The 12305-nt window shown below is 34.5% G+C and overlaps 2 protein-coding genes across 2 annotated transcripts; both read left to right on the plus strand.

The window, feature by feature from the left end:
- The first annotated feature begins 3242 nt into the window (after nt 1–3242).
- On the plus strand, nt 3243–5243 carry LOC134727731 (tigger transposable element-derived protein 6-like). Its single transcript, XM_063592116.1, has 3 exons — nt 3243–3247; nt 4260–4902; nt 4944–5243. Exons 1-3 carry the CDS (start codon nt 3243–3245, stop codon nt 5241–5243), a joined length of 948 nt encoding a protein of 315 aa, XP_063448186.1.
- Nucleotides 5244–5272: 29 nt separating this feature from the next.
- On the plus strand, nt 5273–6463 carry LOC134727732 (inhibitor of growth protein 1-like). The gene is made up of 2 exons (XM_063592117.1): nt 5273–5623; nt 6239–6463. The coding sequence occupies exons 1-2, from the start codon at nt 5273–5275 to the stop codon at nt 6461–6463; spliced, it is 576 nt and encodes a 191-aa protein (XP_063448187.1).
- The last annotated feature ends 5842 nt before the right edge of the window (nt 6464–12305 follow it).

Consider the following 12305-nt stretch of genomic DNA (forward strand, 5'->3'; position numbering starts at 1 on the left):
TCTTTCTCGATTTTCCCGCGAAAAAAGCCCAACCAAAATGAAAGGAAAACTATATGAAAAAACGATGTCCATGCCATAATTTTGAACAGGCATATAGAGTTGGTTAATAAGAAACAATTTACATTTATTTTTCCTAGAATTTTCTTTTTATTCATTATAAAAAGATCGATATTCTGACCATCATGACTGTAGGTAAATATTCATACAAAATTCCCTTGATGTCAAAAGGCATGGCAAAAAAAGAGTTTTCCTGTTGAATAAAACCCAGAACTATTGCAAACTATTTTGAAGCGATATCCCAGAAAGAAATAACGTAATTGCTGTAGACTGAAAAATCCCCTAATTGACAGTAAAGCAATTTGATTGGATATAACGAATTGACATCACGTGATTTTGACGCCATTGAAATTTTAATGTAAACAAACAAGGTCAGAAGGTTCCGTATGGGACATCATCGTACATTTAGTTACTGACAAACAATTACGAGTTATCAAGCTTGCCAATGCATGGTTACAAAAAATTAAAGCTAAGTCTACAGAAAAAATAAGAAAAAATAGCCTTAGTATAACGACTTATCATTACACCTGGATATGTAGGTAACCAGGGACGAAAAACATATACATGGCCCAAAAAACACTTGCATACATACATAAATTTATCACTTTCAATTTCTATTTCTAGACGCCAATGTTTACAACTGACGTCATCGTCAGAGTTAACAACGGAATACTCATGAATTTGATTCCGGGAACAGATGATTTGGAATGATTATATTCTATCATACAAATTATATGACTGCACCATTCCACATTATTTTTTTTCCGCACTATTATCCTTTATTAGGGTCGATGCAAGTCATATGAGGATGGGAGAGGGATGGACAGGTGCAAAATCTTGGTCTAAAAAAAAAGGTGTGGTCGGAAAAAATTAAGAGTCCAGCGGCCAAAACCTAAGAAAGTAGTCGGGCCCACTTCACCACATAAATAAATATGTGATTTGATTGAATAGACTCAGATGCTTCTTAAACAATTAAAAAAAAACTTTTTGCTTCACATTTATATAAAAATAAAAATCTACGAAAATTACTTTAAAGTCATAAGAAACCTCAAATCAAAAAAAATAATGCATATGTTTTTTATAACTCAATGGATAGTTTTCATTATGTAACTTATGTACATATACTTTTTTCTGAAGAAAATTCTTTAATTTATTCATATTTAGAAGAAGTTTACTTTATTTTAATTGCTTGCTTCCAGCAACCAATTCCCCCGACACATTTTCCGTATGCAAAGTGACCTCAGTGTAACCCATCTCGTAAAACTCCGGTGATCACAATACGCATGGATGTCCTTAAAATAAACTATTATCTGAATACACCTGTTAAACACGTGCTCTCTTTCCATGCTTTTTTGTTTATTTTTTGTCGATTGTTGACAAACAGGTGACCATCGTTAAACTTCGGCTTCAAAACACGAACTTTAATTACCTGCCATATTTTCACAACAACACTGACCGATTGAAAAAAAAATTGACGATTATACGAAATTTACACGAAAAAAATGATAAATTCGTGCACAGAAGACTAAGTTTATGATGTGTGTATGCATTGGTTCAAGAATTGGAAGAACATAATTTTTCACCGGTCACTCGTTTCTTATGACTTTAAAGTTAGATTTCATGTTTCATTTTCCAAAGTGAGGAATAATCACAAAGAAAAAACAAAGATGAACAACAGTGAAAATAAAACAAAAACAAGAATGTGTCCATAGTGCACGGATAGCCGATCGGCACTTTTATTTTGTACTAGTATATAAAAAAAGGAGATGTGGTATGAAAAACAACTCGTATTTGGCATTAAAATTAGAAAGATCATATCGTAGGGAACATGTTTACTTAAAGGGTGGTGCTTGCACGGAAAAAAAGTGAACGTGAAATCGTGAAATAAGTTTTGTCATGAAAAATAAAGACTTTGATGTGAATCTTTTCTTACTGAGTCGATGTCCTCTTGTATCATAAACTCTCTGTTTTGCATGATATTCCCTATTTAGTATACACATTTAGGATATGAATAATTAACGGCTTTTTAAAAAGAATCTAACAATCTTCTGAACCTTTAAAATGCAAATATAGGATCAACAAAGGCCTTTTCGCACCTTATCACAAAAACAAAATTCAATCTTTTTTTTCTTGACGATCCCTTTCTAGTGTTTAAAATTTATTTGAAAAATATTGAACATGGAAAACACGTATTTGGGAATCACGATGCAAGTATAATTAAATAAGCAGAAAACATTGAATGAGACACCAGTCTTGCACGAATGAACGTCAAGAATAAAAAAGTAAAAACACGTTCAACGTGAAATAAAAAACAGCGATCACGTTGCACAAAAATAAAACTTTACCACCATGTACTACATTTCAAGCTGATTGGACTTCAACTTCATTAGCAAACTACCTCAAACAAAAACTGTAACCTGGAGCGAGACAACGGACAGACGGACGCACAGGCCAATAAGAATGTGTACCCAGTACAGGGATGCCCCATCCGCACTATCGTTTTCTATGTTCAGTGGACCGTGAAAATAGGTAAAATCTCTAATTTGCCATAAAAATTAGACAGATTATATCATAGTGAACAGGTTTACAATGTTTCAAGTCGATTGGACTTTAACTTCATCAAAAACTACCTCGACCGAAAACTTTAACCTGAAGCGGGACAAACGGACGTCCGGAAAGACGAACCGACGTCCATACGCACGAACAGACGAACCAATGGATGTACAAACAAACGGACGCACAGACAAGAAAATATAATGCCCATAAATGGCGCATTACAAATAAATGAAATAATAAGAATGACAAATAATAGTAAATGAAAGCCTTAATTACAAATTGGTTTTTCAGTTATTTTATCTGCAAATCTCTGTATTTTTGATGTATGTATACATTTAAATAACCGGGAGGTGAAGAAGAAGAAAAAGGAGAGAAAATATGGATATGTGGTATGCTTTCCAATGAGCCAACTTTTTAACAATTTTTGGCAACCGTACGCACTTCTACAATGAGAAAACCTATACTATACAGTCGGCTATAAAAGATCCCGACATGAAAAATACGAAACAATTCAATTAAAAATCCAACGGCATACTTAATAGAAAAATTACTTGTGAAAAACAAATTTTAGCTAACAATCGCTTATCGCTGAACAATACCTGCTCGTGACTTGTACAAGCTCATAAACGATGTGGTAGGTTTAACTATGTTTCTGGAGCGCTAATCACTTCTTTTATCTGCAAAATCGGATGTAAGACAATACAATAAAAACTCATAAAATGCTCAACTAGGTGCAGCTTGATATGACTGTACAGGTCGAAGCTATATACTTGGTTTTGGCTACTATGATTCCTAAATATTTAAGATGATAATCACCAAAAAGAAATCCCAACCTTCCTGTAGGGGTACCTTGTACAACTTCATAGATCCTTACACTTATTGTTATACTCGAGTTATTTTCTGGTAATCAAATATCTGTAGAGGACAACGATGACGAAAGCTGACAGCTTCATCACATAATACGAACGCAAAATATTTGAGATCGTATAAAAAATATTTTGAAAAGTGCAAGGATAGATCTAAACAAAGCAAAATATAATTATTCAAAGACACAGACCGCACGTTAATAGAGGATAATTTTATATCACAACAACAATAAAAGACAAGAGTACAGCATAAAGAGCACTCGCATGCAGTCACTGTGTTCAAAGAAAAATAATAACTAATAAAAAATGTCATGAATCCAAGCCTATTAAAATTGCATATTTTCAAAATGTTTTCCAATTTGAATTTTTAGTTATCTGCTTTGAATAACAATTAAGTAATATATTTTTGCAGATGGCTAAATATAAACAATATACGGAAGCGCAGCTTGTCACAGCAATCAACAAAGTTAAGACAGGGTTAATTTCGAAATCTAAGGCTTCCAAACTATACAAAATACCTAGAAAAACTCTATCAGATTATATACTTGGAAGGAGTTTGATTGGAAAAAAAGGTGGACAAAAACCTTATTTAACAAATTCTCAGGATTCATCTCTAGCTAATTACGTTAAATATATGAGCGAAAGAGGCTTTGGTCTGACCAGGAAAGTTTTGCAAACATTTGCATTGTCAGTTGCCCAGAAAACATGCTCTACAGTACAAAAACCACCTTTTTAGAAATGGTGTCAAAAGTTTTTAAAGAAACAAAAATTATCCTTAAGGACACCCAATTCTCTACAGAGATCTAGAGTTGCTGTATCATCCCAAGAAACTATAGACGATTACTTTAAATTATTGGATTCTACTATAAACAAACTTAACCTACAAGACAAACCATCACAAATATGGAATGCAGACGAGGCTGGGTTTGGCAAAGAAACAGACCAGATAAAACAGAAAATAATATCTCCAACAGGTACAAAGAATCCATACAGACAGCAAATGACTGATTACGAGCACATAACTTTATTAGCATGTGCATCTGCTGCAGGTGGATTTATGCCAAATATGCTTATTTTCACTAAAAGTCTTCCAAGTGGACGTTACGCTTCTGAAATGCCAAAAGACTGGTTGTATGCAACCGCAGAAAATGGCTACATCACTAGAGATTTATTTGAAAACTGGTTTGAAAAAGTTTTTATTCCAAGCATTGGTCTAAGACGCCCAAACCTCCTTATTATAGATAACCATTCCTCTCATCTATCAATTCCTGTCATTGATATGGCTATTGAACACAGTGTAGAAATTTTAGGATTGCCTCCGCACACCTCCCATTTCCTGCAGCCATTAGATCAAATTTTCCATCCGTTGAGAAGTGGGTACAGCGAGCTTGCCCTGAATATTGGACTCGTCAAAGCCGACATGGTTATAAAAAAAAAAACAAATTTGCAATTGTACTACAACAGGCACAAGATAAGGCTTGGTCACCGCATGTGATCAAGCAAGGCTTCAGAAAGACGGGCTTGTATCCACTTGATAGCACTGCCATCGACAAGTCTTTTATACGACCGAATCCTACCACAACTATTCAAACAGATGATCCATCTGTGGAAAATAATGAAACCACTAGCAATGACACATGTAAAACATGTGGAAGAACAACCACGAATCCATTGGTGAAGGCAGGATTAGTAGATAAGGACCTTCATGATATTCTGGTTCTGGGGATATCACTAAGTCAGACAAAACAAATAAAAAAAGGTTAACAGGTGCACGCATCTACACTGGTCAAGAAATGAGAGATGAACTGAAAAGAAAGGCAGAGGAACAAAAAGAAAAAGAAGAGGGTCTAAAATATCGTAAAGAAGTCAGAGAAGCTAAAAGGATTGAAAAACAAAATGTCATTAAAATGAAGCAATCACAAAGAAAAGCAAAATCAACAAAAACTCCCACAGAAGGAAGAAAAATAAACAAAAAATCTAATCAATCTGAAGAAAATAGACAACATGTAGATCCTCTCATCATCGCAGTTACTGCTGAGGTACATGCAGATATTGAGACAACTGAGGAATCTGACATATTAGAAAAAAATCAATTGTGTAGGCCAAGAGTAAGGAAAGCTAACAAAAAATTTAGAGAAACAGAAGTGAGTTAAATATTTAGTTTTAAAATGGTGCATTCGTATGGAATTTTAGTTTGAAAAAAATTGGGGGCATATGAATATATATGTTATATACATGTTTAATATAGAAATAAGAAGATGTGGTATGTTTGACAATGAGACAACTATCAAAAAGAGACGAATTAAAACAGAAGTTTTAAACATCTATAGGTCATCGTACGACAACAATGAGCATATACCATACCGCACAGTCGTAGACTATTAACAGGTCTGACTTCAAATGCAGCCCCCCCCCCCCCCCACACTTTAATCAAATTATGATCTGCATCTGGTGTACTTCTTTTGCTTGATTTGTAGACCGTCGAGTGATAGTGTCCGGGCCCCGAGTTATTAGAAACAATTTAAATGAGTAACATTTTTGTCGAGCCTTTGACTTAAGTCGGAAAACGAGACATAACAATCCTACATTCCACCGTTGACGGCGACGTCCACAAATATTCACATAGTTTTTGAAATTTTTACGAAATTTCTTAAACTATTTAAGAAGTAGACTTGATATTATTGGTGTTGGGCATATAACCTTGACAATCAAAAATCTAAAAATAAAATACATACGTTTTGTTTGATTTGTTATTTCAGAGTGTCGGAGACGATGAGATGTACACATGTGGTGTTTGTGTGACTCGCGGCAAAAAAACAGATGAGCAGAATGGCATATTATGGGTGGGATGTGACAGGGATGTTTGTCCACTTGGCTGGTATCACTATGACTGTCTATCGCGAAATGACCAGCTCACGATAAACATGAGTCTAATAATTTCTGAAGTCAAGTGGATGTGTCCTGTGTGTCTTGAAGAAGAATGATATTTCTTTCCTTTGTTTTCGTTTTTATTGGCCTATAAAATTAATTAATCAATACCAATTATAGTCTGAACAGTTCTTCAATTTTTACATCGTAGAAAATGTCTTACTAAATAATACATTCTCTTGGCTTCTTCTCCTTGTGCCCCTTGTCGGTAATATTTTGATATGTTTCCATACATTAAGAAAATGTTTACTGACCAATAAATACTCATGTCATCTGCATCATCACTGAGAAGAAAGAACAAGTTTTAATGCATATCAAAATAAGAAGATGTGGTATGATTGCATATGAAACAACTAGTCTAATAGTCTTAGTGAAATGCATTGGAGGTAAGCAATTACAGACTAACATATATATATCCTTTAACAATGAGTATACCCTATATCGCCAGTGTATATTACAACATGAAAGCCAAATCATGACAAGAAAAAATCTAATTGTGTTGTGGACTTTTTAGAGGCAGCTATTATAACTGGTGCTCGGGAATGGTAAGTTATCCCCGCTATATGTATGTTACACGGTAGTGTTGTCGGTCCAAATTATAAAAAATCATTTAAAGTGATATCCAAAATTTGAAAATAACTTGAGTTCACCAAAACAAAGCTTAGTAAACGAAGACAGCAACACTGAACATCATATAAACACAGAATCAAAACACACAGAAAACTTAAATTATAAAAATTAAGATGTGGTATGATTGCCAATGAGACAACTATCAACAAAAGACCAAAATGACATAGACATTAACAACTATAGTTAAGCGTATGGCCTTCAACAATGAGCAAAGCCCATACCGCATAGTCAGCTATAAAAGGCCCCGATAAGACCATGTAAAACAATTCAAACGAGAAAACTAACGGCCTTATTTATGAAAGTCATGAAATGACCAAGCTGGACTCCTCTAAAAAACTTGAAATCGAGCACGGACCAGGTGCACCAGTTGAATAAGAATGTATCTCCTGTAATCAATGAGAGAAAATACTCTTTTCTCTGTTTGCAACTATCAAGATATGACGATCTATACTAGCTGTTCTCTGAATCTGATCTCCTTTCCATTTCATCGTCCTGAATATGCATGCAATATTTGCCTCTGACAATAACCATTCAACAATCAATCCTTTCATTTGTGATTTTCTTCTGATTTTAGTATTTTTGTGATTTTTTTTCCACATTGCGGGTAAGCTTCATTACTCATACCACAAGTTTCCAATAAATCCTGAAAAGATATCAATCAACTCAATATAAAAAAGATATAAAAGTCAATCATATTTTCTATAATCACTCAATCAGTAGAAAAATCGGGGTTTGAAAACAATCTAATAGTCCCTAGTGTTGACAGTGGGTAACCGTGCCATTAATTTTTATACCCCTCCCAAATATATTTCTCCATGTTTAGTGCCTTTAATTGCAAGAAAAGGGTGGGGGGGGGGGGGGTGAAATTACAGTGAAAAAAACTTTGGGTCCCGAATTTTGAAGGAAAGTAGTGATTTGGTCCAGCTGAAAAAGGTTAGAAATTAGCACTTCGGAAGCTGTCAAAAAATTTCAAGACCTCTAAAAATAAAATTGTCCATATTTTGAGTTTATAGAGCCGATGAAGTTTTCTATAATTTTAATATAATTTGTCCCAAAAGAAGTACAACACACTGTACAAATAACATTGAGAAAGCACAGGTGGATTTTTTTAAAATTTTCATTTATAATATGTTCTAAAAGAAATGCACTAGAAATAATTGTGGTCTCGGACCTAATAATAGTTGATTTTTCACGCATGCCCAGTTCCTTACTGAGTAATTTTGAAAGTGAAATGTTGCTGCTCATTTCTCAATTTAAGAAAACGGAAGCATTATAATCAAACCATTCAAGGACTGTTTTTTTTAACGATAAAAACTATGAAAAGTGGGTAAATTTTACTTGTTCTACAATAGCAATGTATACGCATGCGCAGTTAGAGTGAATTTATTTTTCTCGAAACATCGTATTTCAATATCTAAAAACTGCTTAGCCAGAGTCATGATAGTTGTATATTTTATTTATTTTTATGACAAAGAAGGTCGAAACTATTTTATATCAAAGTGGCGAAAATGGGTTCCCCTTGTCAAATGAAAACACTGTTTTCCTCACATGTTTGCACGTGTTTTACTACTGCATATTATGGTATCAGAACAATTTCAAAAATGGTTTAACTTTATCAAATAGTTAAATTTATTAAACCAACAAAACATATCAGTTTTCAAAAAGCAACATACGCTGGGCTTACAAAAAGGCTGTTTAATGTGGCGAATATGGGCGCCCGACTCTACAGTAAAAATGATATTTTAGGATCCGCACTTTACATACACTGTAAATAGGTCATAAACAGATCATTTTACCTCAACAAATTTAGAACTATTACCAGATATGAGTTTTAACAATTAAAAAGGGGGAAGTATATTAAAAATCGAATAAGTAACGAATAAGGCGGAATAGGGAATAAGTAACGAATAGGTAACGATAGGGAATAGGGAATCAGTAACGGATAGGTAACGAATAGGTTACGAATAGGGAATAGGGAATAGGTAACGAATAGCTAGGGAATAGGGAATAGGTAACGAATAGGGAATCAGGGGCGTAGCTAGGTACTTTGTCAACTGTAGGCACCAATCGGCAGGGGGTCTGGGGGCCGCTCAAGGCCCCCAGTAGGTCCAGGGCAGAGCCCTGGTAGGGGGTTCAGGGGGGCGAAGCCCCCCGACGGAAAACGGTTTTCAGCGTTTTAGCTGCAAAATTTCATGTACAAAATGATAAATTTACTGGTTGTTTTATCAAGAAAATTATAATGTACATGATGAAAAGTTCGAAGAATTATTATTAATTTACTATAACATCTGACTGGTGAATTAAATATAAACGCAGTACAATCGGAAATATATTAAAAAAATATATTTACAATATGCATTGCCCCAGCGTAGATCAGCGTATCCCTCTAATTAAGCAGTACAACCTGTTTGATATTTTTATATCTCTGATTTTAATTTAATTAACAGTACATATTGACGATCATTCCTTACAAAAAATTGGCACGTAAACAATGATATTACTTTATAATTAAACTATCCTTTTGGCTAGACATCAACCATCAATCTTTTGATTCTTAAACCTTCACCGAAGCCACACAAACATATACACACAATAGTCGATGCCTTATGCAAAAGTTCTGTTCTGTTCATACTATCGTAACATAATTCAATAAATTCATATGTCTTTATATCCTCTACTTTAAAATCCCTACCTGCTTAGGAATTTGAAAATTGTGGTCATCAACGCAGATAAGAGAGTTCCCAAAATTACTGGAAACTAGTTGATTGATTGATTTTCATAAATATTTATGCGAGTTCAGGATTTTAATAAATATTTATGCAAGTTCAGGATAATTTGTTTTTTTTTTAATAAATACAACAGGGATCTAGGTCCTATAATAAGTGTCGTACGGGACGAAGGTCTAGAAATTTTAAGATGCCATGCATTGCAATTGGAAAATGATGGATTTATATTGGATAGGAATAGAAATTTTGCCTTTCAGTAGACCAACTACGAACTCATCAAAGAGTAGCATTCTCTCTACAGCTAGGCGTCGGATTTAATGTCCCCATTTTAACCAGACGTGACTGTGTATCTATACATCCTGCACAGCCAAACAGACGAACAACATTGGCAAGGGTTTTATTGTAGGTCGGGTGAAGACAAAGTGGAAAGCTAGTTGAAAATTAACAACAACTAATTAAAAAATCATGTGTCTAAATTAGGCTTCATTCAAGTTTTTATTGACAGAAGTGAAACTATCTGAACCTAAGTTCTTGTTTAGTTTCTATAGAAGTACGTAAAATCATATAAAACATTAAATTCTATCCAATATTCCATTCACTAAGGACGATCTCGAGAGACTAGTGTACAAATGATAATCGATGAAAGAGTTTTGACAACTTCACTGGCTTTCATCTACAGATAACGTTGTTTATAATATTTTTTAATAAAAAAAAATATTTGTGCAAAAATTATGTGTAGGCACGTGCCTATAGTGCCTAACGGCAGCTACGCCCCTGGGAATAGGGAATAGGTAATGAATAGGTAACGAATAGGTAACGAATAGGGAATAGGGAAAAGGGAATAGGTAACGAATAGGTAACGAATAGGGATTAGGGAATAGGTAACGAATAGGGAATAGGGAATAAGTATCCAACTTGATGTCCATATTATAGGGTGGGTCATTAAACATGTACACAGTTTTATTTAGGGGCAAGCTGAGACCCACCGTTGGGTGTCGGATTTGTTCGGTGAATTTAAGACCTATATGTGGCCTCTGCTCTTGGTCGGGTTATTGTCTTTTTGACATATTCCATTCTGAAGTGTATTGTGTGTACTACTTCGGGATTCAGGTTGTCCTAAAAATTTAATAACATATGTCACTATATAAATGTCACTGTCAGAGCAACTTTCGTTGAACGGTGCGTTTTATACGTTCACGGAGTGCTGAAACGACGACAGGCGTATGTTCCAAACACGTCTTTCATACTTCAAAGTAATAGTCCAAATACAAGTCAAAGTAAAAGTCGAACGTTCTTGAGGCGTATACATGTATATACAACGTGTCATAAACTAGCGCGCTTGTGACGTTTGTATTCCATGCGAACAGGTATACACATACCTGTGCATTTCGGCATTTTTCAAACGTATAGAGCGTCTAACGATTGCTCAGCGTTTCTCTTGAGTGAACCTAAAGTATACATACTTACTCAATTTTCTCTGTGCCTCTGATACACCTCGGTCTATACACTGATGTGTGACACCGCATTACAGAAAATTAAGTAGATAAGTTGCAATTTATAAATTTAATTTAAAATTCAACTCATTTTAATTTTCAGGACGTTTCACAACTTATATTGAAGAACTTTGCATTGTAAAATGTCACGATGTCTGGGCAAATAATAAACAACACGTTCTGACAAAAACGTTTCGTCGTTATTTTATTGTCGAAAAGTAACAAGACGCACAAATGTATTAGATAAATATTTAGTGTTTACTACTTAGATAATAGAAGATAATCTTGAGGTATAGATTCTATTAGTGCTGAAGTTGTATATATATTTTATCATTTTTTCCTTATTTTGTCTTAATTCGTTCTATTGTGTTTCTTTTGGTCGTATGACTTCTGGCATGATCGGCATTTGTACATCCATCTATCCAGTTTTTGACTTTTGACGTTTTTGCTGTAGAGGGGTATAGATGTAGGACTCATACGCAAGAGGTTATAACAGTGTTGTTTACATTTTGTTACCCATTTATTTATATCTCATTTGATTTGTACTTTATCGTTAAAGAGTACTATGCTAGTACGACATTTTCAACTACAAAAACGTTTTTGTTTGTCTCTTTGTCAGATTTGCTAATCATAAGCTTCCGTCAAATTCATTTTATGTGTGTTTGAGTCAATAATGTTGTACACCTCTGGTGTAGGATTATACAGATTGAGCTGCTAGATCCAAATTATTGTCACATGGTCTAACGTTGTCGTCCATGTGCAGGGTCTTGACCATGTTGATGCAAGTTGGGAATTATCATGGCAAAATGAGGGATTACATATAAGCACCAAATATCTGTATCTCTGTCCGTTTATGTTACCCTACATGTAGCTTACAACGGTATAAGAACTTGCAACCCCGTACTGTATGTACACCACCAGCACTAAATGTTGATTTTGTTATATGCCGTTTTGTTTCCCGGCGAAATTCGTATTATGGCATCTACTGGCCGTAACAGAAACCGACTCTATCTGGTCTATCTGACGAATGAGTATTTTGCCAGCTTCTC

This window comes from Mytilus trossulus, chromosome 8 (assembly GCF_036588685.1).
Source record: "Mytilus trossulus isolate FHL-02 chromosome 8, PNRI_Mtr1.1.1.hap1, whole genome shotgun sequence".
Taxonomy (NCBI): Eukaryota; Metazoa; Mollusca; class Bivalvia; order Mytilida; family Mytilidae; genus Mytilus; species Mytilus trossulus.

What these genes read in the sequence shown, in the direction of transcription:
- LOC134727731 (XM_063592116.1), top strand. An exon ending in GACTCGTCAAAGCCGACATG is followed by an intron (nt 4,903 to 4,943) that starts GTTATAAAAAAA and finishes GTACTACAACAG; the next exon opens with GCACAAGATAAGGCTTGGTC.
- LOC134727732 (XM_063592117.1), top strand. Translation starts at nt 5,273, where the DNA reads ATGAGAGATGAACTGAAAAGAAAGGCAGAGGAACAAAAAGAAAAAGAA. An exon ending in AAAAATTTAGAGAAACAGAA is followed by an intron (nt 5,624 to 6,238) that starts GTGAGTTAAATA and finishes TTGTTATTTCAG; the next exon opens with AGTGTCGGAGACGATGAGAT.